The 15,653-nt window shown below is 46.0% G+C and overlaps 2 protein-coding genes across 2 annotated transcripts; both read left to right on the top strand.

Annotated features, from left to right (window-relative positions):
* Positions 1-3,258: 3,258 nt before the first annotated feature.
* On the top strand, positions 3,259-3,853 carry LOC123049975 (late embryogenesis abundant protein 6-like). The gene has a single exon (XM_044472824.1). The coding sequence runs from the start codon at positions 3,370-3,372 to the stop codon at positions 3,682-3,684; it is 315 nt and encodes a 104-aa protein (XP_044328759.1). The 5' UTR covers positions 3,259-3,369; the 3' UTR covers positions 3,685-3,853.
* Positions 3,854-11,334: 7,481 nt separating this feature from the next.
* Positions 11,335-12,081, top strand: LOC123049973 (uncharacterized). The gene is made up of 2 exons (XM_044472823.1): positions 11,335-11,694; positions 11,792-12,081. Exons 1-2 carry the CDS (start codon positions 11,373-11,375, stop codon positions 11,833-11,835), a joined length of 366 nt encoding a protein of 121 aa, XP_044328758.1. The 5' UTR covers positions 11,335-11,372; the 3' UTR covers positions 11,836-12,081.
* Positions 12,082-15,653: the final 3,572 nt, after the last annotated feature.

The raw sequence follows: 15,653 nt of genomic DNA, 5'->3' as shown, positions 1-15,653 counted from the left end.
GCATCAAACCCGTTAGATGACGGGATACAATCAATAACCGATGAGATGACGTGATACAATTAATGATGGACGACATGCTACAACCAACAAGTCGGTTGTTGTAACCGGTAGAAAGAAATATTGCAAACGATGAATAAAATGCTACAAGGTCGATTAAGCCTTAGTAAATCTCAATCGACTGAGTTTTAGGAAGCCCGAACTATTAAAGTCACTTGCGGAAAATACTACTCGCCGTACAAGCTGAGACAGGGACGATACGTACGATGACATGTAATTTCTTATTGTTTTGCGCAGTTTTATCTAATTTCTTATTGTTTTGCGCAGTTTCTCAGTTTTGAGCTGGATTGTTGCATTTCTCAGTCGTAGCTGCTACTGAATATTGAATGTTAAGGATATCGCTTATCATTAGCACCTTGGTCGGCTGAGGATTAGAGATTAATAAAAATTATCGCTTATCGTTAGCACCTTGGTCGGCTGAGGATTAGAGATTAATAAAAAATTAGTTGATTAATTGATTTTATCCGTGGGCTATTAATCAGCCATTTTTATTCAATCTCAAGTTCACATAGCTGAAATATGCTACATTCAACACAAAATTAATATTGGACACAAGTGTTATGTTGGATTCCTTGCCTTTAAATCCTTGTACAATTACAAATAAATAAAACAGAGGTACATATTACATAGCAAGATCCACAAAACCAAATAAACATGTTCTAGGAATAGGCCTGGTTTATCGTTAGATTCCTGACAAATCGCTTGCCGGAGCGATAAATCAGACCAAATGACAAACGATAATGATATGGCATAATCTTATCGATAACCATCCCCCCCAGTAGCGATAAATTGCTGAATTGACCGACTTTTGAATAGTGTTGTTGTTGCGACTGTTGTATCAGGGCCGATCCCATTTCATCAAAGGCTTGTGTTGCCGACCCCGTGTCCAAGGTGCTCGACGACAATAACCTCCTCATTGAGATCGTCGTCCGCCTTGGCTTCCCCACCACACTAATCGGCGCCACCCTCGTCTGCAAGCGTTGGTTCCTCCACGCCTCCTACCCTGCCTTCCTCTGCCGATTCCGTAAGTCGCACCCTCCTCGCCCCCTCGACTTCTACCTCACTACACCCTAACTCTTCACCCTGATGCTGCCTCAGCCCACCAAGCTTGCTGTCGTCGCCCACCGTGTGGCAAGGTACAACTTTTATATGTTTAAAGACAGTTTTGGTTCTTGCATACTTCGGCTACAACACACTTCCCTTTATTGCTACTGGCCATGTTTTCTAGGACCTCTACTTGTCGGCAATAGAATATATATACCGAGCTTCCGGAATGACTCTTGTCTTAGATTTTGGGTCCTCAAGTTTCTTAACAGTTCCGCACCTACATGGGGTGGAGTATGGCGAGACGAACACCTAGTTATCACCTGATGATGATGATTCCAAAGTTCCAGGAATTTTCAACTTCACATCTGGCTATGCAATGGGGACACCTGGTTGCTGGTGGATGTCATTTGTTTGCAAGAGATGTATGCTAATTTGAGGATGTCAGATTACAGTGTTGAGGATAATGATACTGTCTAGATAAACACAGTGGGGGAGAATGTTGGGTTTGCGTTCTTGTAGATTGGTTGATCCGTACTATACTTGGATATTAAGTTCAGGATCATGCGTAAAGTGTACGATATGAGAATAAATTATCATTTTTTGTGTGGTGTTTGTTTGATGATCTAGCCTCGCACATTCCTTGTGCTCAGGATGATCCTTCAAGGTTTACCTTTTGGCCTTTTGGTTATGCTAGTATAATTTGTATATGCGTGATCGTAACAGAAGTGTAGAGGAGAAACATGTGTGTTCATAAACTCATAATAATATGGTTGTTCCACTGGACGATGAGGGTGTCCCCTGTGCATGGGTGCAAGGTTAGCGAGTAGAGACGGAAATGGGGAAGTCGAGGTGGATAAGAGAAATGAAAGGAGTAGGGTTTGGCTTTTATGTCTCAGATTGTTAACACTTTGGAATGCTGCCACATGATAGAACTAATTCTCCATTTCTTTAATTATGTTGGATCAATTTACATTGGATTTCAATTATGTATCATTCATAATTATAAGATGTATTTCAATGATGAATCATACATTTTACACTAGCATGCTTGTGGTTATGCATGTTTTCTCTTGATTCAACTATTGAATTTACACTGGTCTATTGGGTTTCTTTTGCTTGTAAGCAGGAAAGTTGGGTCGAAATGCGTGAATCAGAAACTGTGAACACATTACACATGAGATCTTATAATGTGCTATGATGGTTCCTCAGGTGAGGTACATTTATCTTTTTTCTATGTGTATATTTTTGCCTTGGTTACTCAATTTATAAGTTGATGCATGATTTATTTTTTTAGTTTACAAGTGCATGAATTTGATTCATTTCTAAACTGTATGGTTCTTACATTTCCAAAAATCATGCCTTCATGTTTCTCGAACATTTTTAGAGAAATGACAACCTCCATTATCCGGCTTTTATAGGAAGCCAAAGAAAAAACAAAGTTCTTTCATAAACCTGGCTCACCCCATACTAGAAAACCCAATTAGGACAGTAAGCTCGATCGAAAGAAAAACAACACAAGTCGCACGCAAGGAAGCTGAAGAACAAAGACAATGTTGCCTCTTTGTGGAATTTTTCTTAATATCCCTTCTTATCCAGTAACCTTTTTTTTTTGCGGGTCTTCTTATCCAGTAACCTGATAGCTCTATCAGCAGTTTCATTAAACTGAACATCTTCCAGATCGCAAGCAGGCGCGCATAGTTCTGAACCATCACTGCCAAACAGAAATCGTCCGAAATCAATGTGCCACCCCCTATTTTCAGAGAAATAATTACAAACCAAACTATCAGGATCTGAAATCTTACAGAAGCGGGAAGGATATTTATTTAGTTTTAGAGTAAATTCCATCATCCACCACATGGCAGATTTTTTTTGTTTTTGTTTTATTTTGAGACATGTTTTTGAGTGGTTCCACATGGCAGATCGGCGGTGCGGCGCGGCCTACGCGGCCGCACAGGCCCAACGTTATCGGGCTGCCGGGCTGCCAGTTTGCCACCTCAAGCCGCGACATGCAGCTCCCTCTGCTCTGGAATCGCCGCATGCGCGCCACCAGCCACCCCGCAGCTGACGTGCCGCGAGGCGAGAGGACGCCGCTCGCATCCGGCAAGAAACCAAACTGCACCGCCGCCGTTCCGAGCAATCAGCGCCTACAAATCCACCACACACAAGAGCTCACACAGGCAAGACAGACACCGAAGTATCCACACGACCAGACACCAGCACGCGACACAAGAGGCCTTTGGAGGAGCGATACACTACACGTACACGATGCAGACGGCGAAGGTGAAGGACATGGTGAGCTCGGCCAAGGAGAAGGCGCAGGAGGGATCGGCCGAGGTGCAGGGCAAGGCGGGCAAGGCCGCGGCGACCACGCACGGCGAGAAGGAGATGGCCAAGGAGGAGGAGCGCGCGCGCAAGGCCCAGGCCGACGCGCAGAAGCACCAGGAGAAGGCCGACGCGGCAGCGGGACGCCACGGCGCGGCCGGGACGCGCGGCCACTACGGCCCCGTGGGCACCCCCGTGGCCCCCGACCCCGCGTACCCGGCCAGCGGCTGGCACCCGGCGGCGGAGAAGTACATCTAGAGATGGCCAGGGGAGCAGGGTCTAGCTTTTAGTCTGTAACCTGCCCGTCTGTGGTACGTAGTTGGTGCACGAGTGTATGCTGTGTGCATGCACACCCATGTGCCGGAATAAAATGTATCATGTTGTAAATATTGCCTTCGATGTTCTAGTTTGAGTGTTGTTGTATGAAGTTCGATTTCGTATGTTGATGGTTGCTCTTTCTTAGGGCATCTCTAACGAACCCTCAAAACACTGGTAAACGTCCGGACCACACACGTCCCTCGAAACACCCATAAACCCGTAAACCAAAGAGTTGAGACGTAGTTTGCCATCCGATGCGGATCTTAATTGTCTGCGAACATGTTCATGTGTTCGGTTTTTTCGCAAATTGGATGCAAATCAAAGGATGTTTACAGTTCTTGTGTTTGTTTTCCTGTTTTCCCGCAAATCGGCCGCAAGACGTCTGGACGGTCGTCACCGAACTCTAAAACCTTATGGGTAGGTAGGTTATGTAGGCTACAACTGTTCATTTCAATTCTTGTGTCTAAAACCTTATTCCAATTCCTGTGTCCGTTTTTCAGCAAATCAAATGCACAAATTAGGGAAGGTTGTCCGCCAAGTCAAACTCTAAAATCTGTTTGTGTCACGTACGTCAAACTCTAAAACCCTGTACCATGCTTCCTCCGTCACATCCGCCACGCTAAACTCTAAAACCCTCTTCTAGGTTTCCGCCACGCCCGCCATGCCAAACTCTAAAACCATTTTTATGTGAAACAATTGCTGCTAAAACCCTCTTCTACGTTTTCGTCACGCCCGCTTCGCCAAACTCTAAACCCTCGTCCATGTGAAACAGTTTCCGCATATTAATTCATGCCGGTAAGCCGCTCCACTGGGCCACGTTGCACGGTTCAATGCTGGCGGGGTGGCCGAGAAGCCTACTCCGTACAGGCGGTTCAATGCTGGCGGGTGGCCGAGAAGCCTACTCCGTACAGGTGTGTTATATATATTGAAGCCAACTGCCCGCCCGTTCGCCGTGCCGCGACTACTACTTATGCATGGCTCTGACGGCATACATATCACATATCCTTTCCTCTCTGCTCATCACCGCTCCGTTCATATTCGCTCACTACTATTGAGCTTCTTATCTTTTACACGACGATGACGAAGTCTTGGTTCTCCAAGAGGATCTCCTTCCGGATCCACATCATGGTGCCACCGTCGTCGCTGTTCGAGGTCATCATCCTCCAAGTCCAAGGCGGCCTGCTCCTTCGGGAAGGAAGAGAGATCATCCTTTACTCCAACGATGAGGAGGAATAGGAGCCGCAACACGCACGCCTCCTCACAGAGGCCGCGACAACCAACAAGGAGTACTAGGCGCACCTGGAGCTCCTCCTTGAGATTGTGTTCCGGTGTCGCCCTCGCCGTCGCTCCACCGCGTCAAGGGGAGCTGGCGTCGCCGTCTCTCGCACGCGTCAGCTGGAGCCTCCCTTCCCTCGTCGCAACCGTGACGTCCAAATCGGACGCCATGTGAAGGAGTAGCCGGTGTTGCCGCCACATAGCCAGTATGCCCGCATTGATAAGCCGATTGCGGCAGCCAATGTCCCGCCAACGATGACATGGACTTCGCCTCGACCTATGTCCTATTCCCTTGGCTGGAGGCGGATCTCCTGACTACACGTGTTGCACCTCCTACCCCTTTGTTGGCACCGGTATCAACCTGCCACCTCCTAGGTCAGCACCTCATCCACTTTGTTGTTGACGACTTAGACACGGATGTGGAAGATACTATGCCGCCACTGGCGTCCTCGACTCTAGGGCCCACACGCACCACAACGCCTCACAACAAAGAAACACAGGATGAATACAATACCACCTAGTGTCCGCCGCCCTCGTACCTTCGTCACGCCGGCCGACAAAATTTAGGTGCCTACCTAGTTCGACCCACTCAGAGATTTGCCGATGAAGTAAAATACCCTCCTTCATTTTTTATCTTTCAATTGGTTTGATTAAATGCAATGTGATTGTGAAGTAATAGTGGCAATTGTGCAATGTTTGTTTTAGCGATGATTTTGTGCATTTGAGAGGATCTACAATCAGTGATGAATCATTACTAAATAGTATGATGAGTGATTTTGTTGGGACCAATGATTTCGATCTTGATGGTGCATCAGTAGAAAACTTTGAACAATTGGATACAGAGTCCAAGATACCGATTTTATCCATTCCAACCCTCTGAATCATCATGGAAGAAAGTAATTTGACAGCAAAGTACACCACGAAAGAGGATGTTGCTCTTATGAGGGGATGTCAAGAGATCATTCTTGATGTTGTCGTTGAGAAATATCAAATGAGTGCAAATAATTGGAGGCACATTAAGGAGAATTTCCATCAACACCTTGAGCATAAATCAAAACGCAGCCTGAAATCTCTCACAAATCGATGGATGTGATTCAAGAGATGTGCAACTGTTGGGCGGGTTGCCTGGACCAAGTGAGGCACGCTCCTCCTAGCGGTGCCACCATTGACCAATATGTGAGCACTCTTATTATTTTTTTCTTACCACATTTACATCACATTGAGAATTTTGAGCATTCTATGTTGTAGGGTAATATAGCCCAAGAGAGGTATCGACAAATGGCCAAGTCGAAGGGCAAATTGTTTGGCCTCCAACATTGTTCGAATATGTTGGAAGGAAACAAGAAATAGAGCTCAGGGAATGATGAGGCTCCTCTAGAACATGGGAAGTCAAGTCGCAAAAAATTCCTCTCTGAAATTGGATGGCTATGAGGAAGATTAAGATGATGGGGAGGAAAGGGTTCCTAGAAGTTCATTTCTGATGTCTACCATGGGTCGGCCCGACAGGAGGAAGTGAGTAAAGGAGATGCTCAAGAGATAAGGAGAAGTGGAGCCAATGAAAAGCAAAACCAATGAGTTGATGAGGTCAATGAATGAATACGCGAAGAAGAATATGTAAGAAAAGGTGGAAATGGAGGAGCAGCTACAATAGAGGAGGGCGATGTGAGATGTTATGTAAGAAAGCACAAGGCAGAAGGAAGATGTAGGCTTACAAATTGAGGAGGAACGGTTGATGCAAACTTGAATAGCCCAGCAGAACCGATTTATCATGTTGGATCTGAATACCATGAATCCATTGGAAACATCATTCTGGAAGTTCACACTAGCGGAGATCATGTGTTCTAGGATGGCATGGAAGGACGATGCACACACCAGAGGAGGAGACGGTGAGGAGGGCAAGGTGCGCATACCAGAGGAGAGGAGGTTGCACATGCTGGAGAATGGGATAGTGCACACCCTGAAGAAGGGGAAGGTGCACACGCCCCTACATCGACATGTAATTTGTACATAGAAGTTTGCTTCAGTACTTCTCTCCCCTTTTAATTTTTTAAAAGGGTAAGTGTGTCTTTTACTCAAAAACACTTTTATATTATGGGACGGAGGGAGTACATAACATACTAATTAGTGTTTGTATAGTGTTTAAAATTACATGTGTCTATCTAATCCAAATCCAAACCTGGGCCTGGTCTAGTCCTAGGTCGTTTGATGTATAAACATGTACATGGATACGCAGGACTATCCCTTAGAAGGAGAGTGTGTGTCCCGCAACAGTTGCCGCCACTCATCCCGCTATATAGGCATCGAGCGGCCGAGCATTGTATTGCGTAGGAAAGGCAGGGCCGCTTTGCCGTGAGGGCAAGGGGGGAGCACCTCGCCACTCATCTCGCTAGACCGGCGTCGAGCGTCCGACCATTGTGCCATGGAGAAAAGTTAGCGTCGCGCTTTCGCGATGACACCAGGGAGGGGAGGAGCGTTTCCATGAACTGCGGAAGAGCCAGCCCTATGGAGGAGACGCAGTTCCGACGTCTTGTTGGAGGAGAAGGAGCCAGCGGGGCTCGCTCGTCGTTGCCACAATGCAACCGATCGCCTCTGTCTAGTTCATGCGAGGAGAATGAGTTTGCCTATCTTCCTTTCTCTATCTCATCTCATTTTGCTCGGCGGCGATCTCCGCATCTTGTACCACTTCACTCGGAATGCCCCACACAACTCCAGCGAGGCTACTCGCTGCTAATCTCCACATCATTTAACGATATCGTGAGACACACCCTCGATTTACTTGTCCCCATAAGAGCATGGTTATTGCCATGTCATCTATTTTAATGATCTAAACGCTCTTACATTTCTTTACAAAGGGAGTACTTTATTAGTAGTTGGCCCACCTTACAATCTCACAAAACGTTTTGGGTCTCGTGCTAGAGCCGGCTACTAACTAAGAGTCCAATTCTCTTCTCTCTCCTCTTCTCTCTCCTCCAACTAAGCAAAGATATAATATTCTAGTCCTTATAGCCTGCTTATGTCACCTTATTGTACTTGCTCTAAACCCGACATGATTGCGACTCTACGACGCCGTAGCAGGTGCACTCCACGCATGACCTTGCCACCTGAGTAGAAATCGAACCTAGTCTAAGAGTCCACGAACTAACCTCGACGTACTTGAAAGAGGGACATTTTATTTAGCGCGGTACGTGCTCGAAAACCAGCCAAGACACACCCCTCCTTCCTGTGCGTGCTTTGGGTTGACCCATATGCGGGGCGGAGCGCCCTAGTTTTTTTTTGCCTTTTAATTAAAAAAAATTCATGAATCCCAAATTCAAAAAAAAAACTCAGGATTTCAAAAAAATTCTGAACTTTTGAAAATATTTCTGAATTTGAAAAAGTTTTCCAAATTCAGAAGTCCATGATTTTTTTAAATGTTCCTGGATTTCAAAAAAATGTTCACGATTCAGTAAACGTTTTGAATTTCAGAAAACTGTTCACGAATTTCAAAATTTATTCATGATTTAGAAAAAAAATAAAAACTTTGAATAACTTTCTTGGTTTTAAAAAATGTTCACGGATTTTAAAAAAAATATTGATAAATTTGAAAAATAATCATGATTTCCAAAAACATTAACCAATATTGAAAATATTCACCAACTCAAAACAATGTTCACGAATTAAAGAAAGTTGTAAATTTCAAATAATGTTCCAAACAAATTCAAAAAATATTCACAAATTTAAAAAGTGTTTTAGTTTCATAACTTGTTTATAATTTTGAAAAATAAATGTTTGAATTCCAAAAAAATATCACCAATTTGAAAAAAATAGGAATTTAAAAATAAAAATGGAAACTAACAAACGAAAATAGAAAATAGAAAAATACGAAAAAGGTAAAAAAAGAAAGGAAAGAATGAAAATAAAATATGCAGAATAACCAACAAAAAACTCAAAACCGGAAAAGCCCAAATAGGATATGCCCTTGAAGGACAAAGTATGTGAATACATACGCTTTGAATGGAAAGTGGTGTACCAAATAATGGACTGATTAATTCTTGAAAAAACAGAGCGGTTAATTTTAACCATCATGCCCTCCTATCTGAAGGGGCATTTTTTAATCTTGGCCGTTGATTCAGTTAAGGGGGTGTGCTGAAGCAGAAGTGTTGTATATATTGGTTGAATCCTTTGTTTTTTGTGCATGTGACTTGTTAAAAAATATATGCATGATAGCCCATAAAATATTGCGAAACATTTAGTACAGGTGTTGGAATGAAAATAAAGAGATAATTGAAGACCTTAAAAATTAGAACCCGAACATCCAGCGAATATCATATTTGTAGGCATGGCAAATCTAACTTTTTTATGGCAAGTTCAGTTTGCAAGCATTGCAAATCCGTCTCAGTTCACTTCTTGTCAGGGAATTGCATTCTTGCAAACTAAATTTACCATCCTCGTGATAATATTAATTGCCATGAAAATCTTTTAATTTGCCATGTTTAAAAATCTCCGACGTCAGTTTTTTTAGTATTTTCAAAACATTATGAAGGGCACTACATGTGCATTAGAGCGAATATTAAAGTTGGCCTAGAGTTTAAACATCACGGGATACTTTGCAAATGTATGGCGACTTGTGTGCTTCTCTCCGGCTCTTTCGACCCACCCTACATGATATGAATGAACACATATGCGCTGCCCTGGCTAGTTCTTGCGCGTGAAGCCGTTTTCGTGGAGTAAAATGCATCCATGGTCATTGAACTTGTGTCAAAAACTCACTTTGGTCATTGTACATAAAAATACGATCAATACGGTCATTATATACGACTTGAGGTGATTATACGGTCACCGGCTCACTGTATAGTTCTGTATTTCATTCTGTTGACTGGTAAACATCATAGCACCCTCTCTCTATCTTTATATGGGTCCCACCTGTTAGTGGAAAAACAAGAAATAAAAGCCATGCATCGCACAGAATCGAACCAGGGACATTCAGCAGCCGCACCACCGCGTGTGTGCATGCATGCACGCTATCGTGCGCGGGCGGGACGGGGCTTTCTGCTCCCTCTGCAGAAACCAGAGAATCTGTACTTACATATACATGTAATCTCCTGATCAATGAACAGTGTGATTTGCACAAACCAGTCTCTCTTACACTCGCTTTGAATCTGACAATGTCCTCTTAGTTCCCTGACCACTTCACCATCTTCTTGAGCCCACGCGCATGCGTATGCACGCAGCCAACAGCCCGCGGAATAGTGTGTTCTTCTCAACCAGCGTCTGGGGCACAAACAGCTGAGCCGGTGTCCTCGCTTGAACACGGCCATGTTACCGTTCACCGGCATGCACGCGCGGCCGCATAGCCCTTAGCTCGACAAGGTGGGCACCATGATATGAGCACGACGAAGGTTAACATATTTAGGCCTTGTCCTGCAGCATCCGCCTTGCTACGCGTAAACGTTAACACGACGACGACGGCGCCCAGGACGCCGACGAAGAGCTGCGACAATATGACGTCGCGTCTCGAGCTCGTGTCGTCTAAGTAGTCCAACAATTGCTCATCTCATCGCGGTCGGCGTATGGTTTTCGACGGACGGCGGATGCAGTGCATGCATGTAACTGTGTTGTGTGCGTGTTAATTAAATAACCGTAACGTTGATCATCAAAAAAGAAATAACTGTAACACTCTATGGATTTAACACAAAGTTGTGTAGGAGAGAGCCACATAGGTTAGCGTACGTGGGCTTCCGCAGAGTATCCTTGGTATGATTCTCCAGCGACGCTTCTTTTTTCTTTCCCACTAACAGATGGGACCCACATAGGTAGAGAGAGGATGCTGTGATGTTTGACCAGTCAACAGAATAAAATACAGAGTTATACGATAAGCCAGTGACCGTATAATCATCTTAAGTCGTATATAGTGATCGTATTAACCGTATCCTTAAGTACGGTGACCAAAGTGAGCTTTCGACACAAGTTCAATGACCGCAAAGCATTTTACTCGTTTTGACGATGAAAGCTATCTATGCTTTGTTCGTTCGAGTGATGGCATATGGAAGAAAGGGACGGGGGTGTTTTGCCTCCATTGAAAACCACGCATGCAGCTTCCATGGTCAAGTTCATGTGTCTTGGAACCCCAGATGGCTCGGTCGATCTCACCTACTACATAGACCCAAATTCAATGAAGTACCTAAACATTTATTCTCATGTCGCCACTCAAAATTTTCAATGCAACTAGCGCCGCCGTCAACCAGGTAGGTCGATCTCTAGAGTCCAAAGTGCATCGGGGGATCTCGCGTGCTATATAATGGAGTGCCCACTGCCAGCATCATGCACACCACTCGCAAGCACATTAGCCAGCAGCTCAGCAGCAGCACAGGAAGATGGGAAGCGCCGGAGCCACCCTCGTCCGCTTCCTGCTGTTGGCGTCGATCGTGGCCGGGTTCGCGGCGCATCTCGCCGCGGGGGAGAAGGACTGCTACGACGAGAGGGACAGCGTCATCCGCATGTGCAAGTGGACCATCAAGAAGGGGAGCCCCTACCTGACCCCAGACATGCCCTGCCGCCTCGAGGCGAGGAAGGTGGACATGCCCTGCATCTGCCGCGTGCTCACCGCCGCCGACGAGCGGATCATCAGCCCCGAGAAGCTCGTACGCTGCTCCCGCGAAGCCGGCGTCGCCCTCCCCGTCGGGAGCAAATGCGGGAGTAAGCATTCATGCATCCAGCGCCTGATGCTTCTTTTCCATTACTGTTTTTCTTGCCACGGACTAGCTCATCTTATCCACGCACGTGATTTTTGCAGCCTACACAATCGTGGCGCCAGCGCCGCCATGCGCGCATGCGTGAGGAGTTCCGATCACGGGATCGTGCGAGAGGAAGGCGAGGGAAGGGCCGGAGGAGATGTCAGGGGAGAATAACTGAATAAATGCGCGCGTGCGGCGTGCCTGTACGCTGAGCTGTAGTGAGCTACCGTAGAATGTATCTTCTGCCATGGATGCATGATACCCTGAGATCCGAGTAATAATAATAAAAGCCTTCCTTCTAAAATGTTACTCTGCATACTCCCTCTATCCATATATATAGGGCCTAATGAGTTTTGGAGGCTAACTTTGACTACATGTTTGAGCAGTGTTACTCTGCATACTCCCTCTATCCATATATATAGGGCCTAATGAGTTTTTGGAGGCTAACTTTAACTACATGTTTGAGCAATAATATATGACATGCAAGCTACACAAACATGCTGACAAATTCGTATGTGAAAGGAGCTTTCAATGATATAATTTGGACATTATACATCTCATATACTATTAATCTTATTAATGGTCAAAAGCTGTCTTCAAAAACTCATTAGGACCTATATATATGCATGGAGGGAGTACATAATAACGACTGCATTTGATGTTAGCTCGTTTTTCTATTGCCCACGGTTACTGCTTGAGTGGCTGTGGCTCATTGTCTCTTACTCGTCTGTGGTCTTGGAACGAAGTGAATGGGACGAAAACATGGCATTCCAAGCTCGCAGTAGTGATAAATATAGAGATATTTGTGAAACGAAGGGAAAGTAGATTGGATCGGCGCACTCAATACGGTGGCCTTAGGATGTATATACATGGGTGTAGCTAGGGCACAGATTACACAAGTTGTTACAGGAGATAAGTACAGATAATAACAGCCTCCTAGATCACAACAATATACAGTTTAACACCCCCTCTCAATCTGAAGTTCCCTCGCGAAGATTCAGATTGTATCTATTTGAGACAAATGGTGCCTCAGCTAGTGGTTTGGTGAATATGTCAGCAACTTGGTCCTTCGAAGAGATGAACCAAACATCCAATGCCTTGGCTGCAACTCTTTCTCGAACAAAGTGGAAATCCACCTCTATATGCTTGGTTCTGGCATGAAACACTGGGTTTGCAGACAGATAAGTGGCACCCAGATTGTCACACCACAAAATTGGAGGTCGTGACATAAAGATTTCAAGTTCTCCAAGGACTGACTGTATCCAAATTATCTCAGCCATACCATTGGCAATGGCTTTATATTCAGACTCCATGCTTGATCGAGAGACTGTGGCCTGCTTTCCGGAGCTCCAAGAGACAAGATTGGATCCAAGGAAAACAACAAATCCTCCTGTAGACCTGCGATCATCACTGCACCCGGCCCAGTCCGCATCGGAGAAGCAACTCAACATCGTTGAAGGTGACTTTCTGATGGATAGAATCATACCATGAGTATACTTCAAGTACCGCAAGATCCTTTTAGCTGCCGAGAAGTGTGCAGTCGTCGGGGCATGAAGGAACTGACAAACACGATTCACAGCAAAAGAAATATCTGGCCTGGTCAACGTCAGGTACTGGAGTGCTCCAACCAAGCTGCGGTATTTAGTACTGTCATCCTGAGAGAGAGGTGCCCAGCTATCCTTGCTGATTTTCTCACTCGAGGACATGGGAGTAGTGGAAACCTTACAACTCTCCATGTTAGCACGGTGAAGAATGTCGCCAATGTACTTCTGTTGAGAGAGCACAATCCCCCGTGGCGACGACTTCACCTCAACCCCAAGAAAAAAATGCAAGGGACCAAGATCCTTGAGAGCAAACGTGGCATGAAGATCAACAAGTAACTTGGTTGTTGCAGTAGGCGATGAGCTGGCCACAATGATGTCATCCACATAAACAACCATGAACATGGTGACATTGTCACGATGAAAGACAAATAGAGAAGTGTCTGCCTTAGATGCCAAGAAACCAAGTTGGAGAAGCCGAGAGCTTAAGCGAGAATACCAGGCTCTAGGGGCCTGTTTGAGTCCATAGATAGCTTTCCTCAGCTTACACGGATATCGAGGAGCCGCAGGATCCACAAAACCAGGAGGTTGTCGCATATACACAAGAACCCCATGGAATATGCATTCTGAACATCCAACTGTCGCAGACACCAACCTCGAGAGACAACAATGGAAAGAACCAGGCAAACAGTAACAGGTTTGACAACCGGACTGAACGTATCATCATAATTGAGACCATACTGTTGCTTGAACCCTTTCGTAACAAGACGAGCCTTGTGACGATCAACAGAGCCATCAGCCTTGTACTTGACCTTGAAAACCCATTTGCAGTCGATCACATTGGCATGAGGTGGTGGTGGAACCAAGGTCCATGTGCCATTGTGACGGAGTGCATCAAGCTTGAACTGCATAGCAGCACGCCAAGCAGGAGACGCCATGGCCTCACGATGATCAGTGGGTTCCCTGGAGACTAGAAATGCACGCCGAGACAGATCGTAGTTGATGCTACCATCCGTACGGTGCACGACCTTGCGAGTATGATCACGTGTGCGTGTCACCATTGCATGGGCAGGAGCTGCAGTAGATCCAGGCACAGAAGATCCGGGGGCGCAGGCAGCTGAGGAGGGAATTAGATCACCCTGGGATCCCGTCACGCTTGCAGATCCAACAGATGGATCCAGCGGCGATCCCGAGGAGGAACCAGGCGACACTGGCGAGCCTGTCGTGGAAGAGGGCCGGCCCACCGGCTGGCGAAGGGGCACGTGGACGGCAGCCTGTGGCGGGTCGGGGTTGGAGGGAACCAGGCCAGAGGCGGGCCCTGCCACTAAGGGGGACGGGGCGGGTGGAGAGGCGACCGGGCCATCCGAGGCCGCCACATGGGCCAACGGGCGGGACGACGCCCTGCGCTCGCCTGGCGCAGGGGAGGCTGCGTGGCTGTCGGCAGGTGTCGCGCGATCCGAGGCCGGATCCGCTCCGGATCCTGTGCCAGGATCCTCCTGGGAGCCAGGCGCTGTTGCACTTGGGATCATCTGCGCCGGGGTAGATCCTGCATCCAGGTTAGTAGACGAAGTAGATATGCCATAATTCATGTGGTCATGCGGAAATAACAGGATGGTATGTACTGCAACTCGAGGTGGTATGGGGGAGGCAGAAGGGCTGGCAAAAGGAAAAAATTTCTCATCAAACGTGACATCACGAGGATGTAAACGCGGGCTGTGGGCAGATGAAGACATTTATACCCTTTGTGGCGAATGCTATAACCAACGAACACACACTGTTGAGATCGAAAGGCAAGTTTGTGTATGTTGTAGGGACGCATGTTGGGCCAACAAGCGCAACCAAACGTACGAAGTGACGTATAGTCTGGTTTGGTGTTAAACAATTTTTCCATAGGACTAAGGTTGCTGACACGACTAGGAAGTCGATTGATAAGATAACATGCCGAGAGATAGGCCTCATCCCAAAACCGTAGCGGCATAGACGCATGTGATAATAGAGACAACCCCATGTCAACAATATGATGATGCTTCCTTTCAGCTGAACCATTTTGCTGGTGTGTGTGTGGGCAGGATACATGATGCATAATGCCAATTTGACGAAAAAAACGTGTTGCTAAGCTTTTCGTATTCCCCACCCCAATTAGATTGAACACATAAAATCTTATGAGAGAGGAGGCGTTCAACATGAGCAAGAAAGTCACGAAAAACATCAAACACATCACATTTTCTTTTGAGAAGATAAATCCACACAAACTTACTATAATCATCAATAAATGAGACATAGTACTGGAACCCACCAGATGATGTTTTGGCTGGTCCCCACACATCCGAGAAAATAAGTTCTAAGGGAAAGGAAGAAACACTCGAGGATCTAGGAAAAG

Source organism: Triticum aestivum, chromosome 2D (assembly GCF_018294505.1).
Source record: "Triticum aestivum cultivar Chinese Spring chromosome 2D, IWGSC CS RefSeq v2.1, whole genome shotgun sequence".
NCBI lineage: Eukaryota > Viridiplantae > Streptophyta > Magnoliopsida > Poales > Poaceae > Triticum > Triticum aestivum.
The sequence above is the reverse complement of the archived record's forward strand: the minus strand, read 5'-3'. Positions and strand labels throughout refer to the sequence as shown.

Excerpts from the sequence above, each read along its gene's own strand:
- LOC123049975 (XM_044472824.1), top strand. The coding sequence starts at position 3,370 with ATGCAGACGGCGAAGGTGAAGGACATGGTGAGCTCGGCCAAGGAGAAG.
- LOC123049973 (XM_044472823.1), top strand. The coding sequence starts at position 11,373 with ATGGGAAGCGCCGGAGCCACCCTCGTCCGCTTCCTGCTGTTGGCGTCG. Across the intron at positions 11,695-11,791 it reads CGTCGGGAGCAAATGCGGGA|CCTACACAATCGTGGCGCCA; the intron begins GTAAGCATTCAT and ends TGATTTTTGCAG.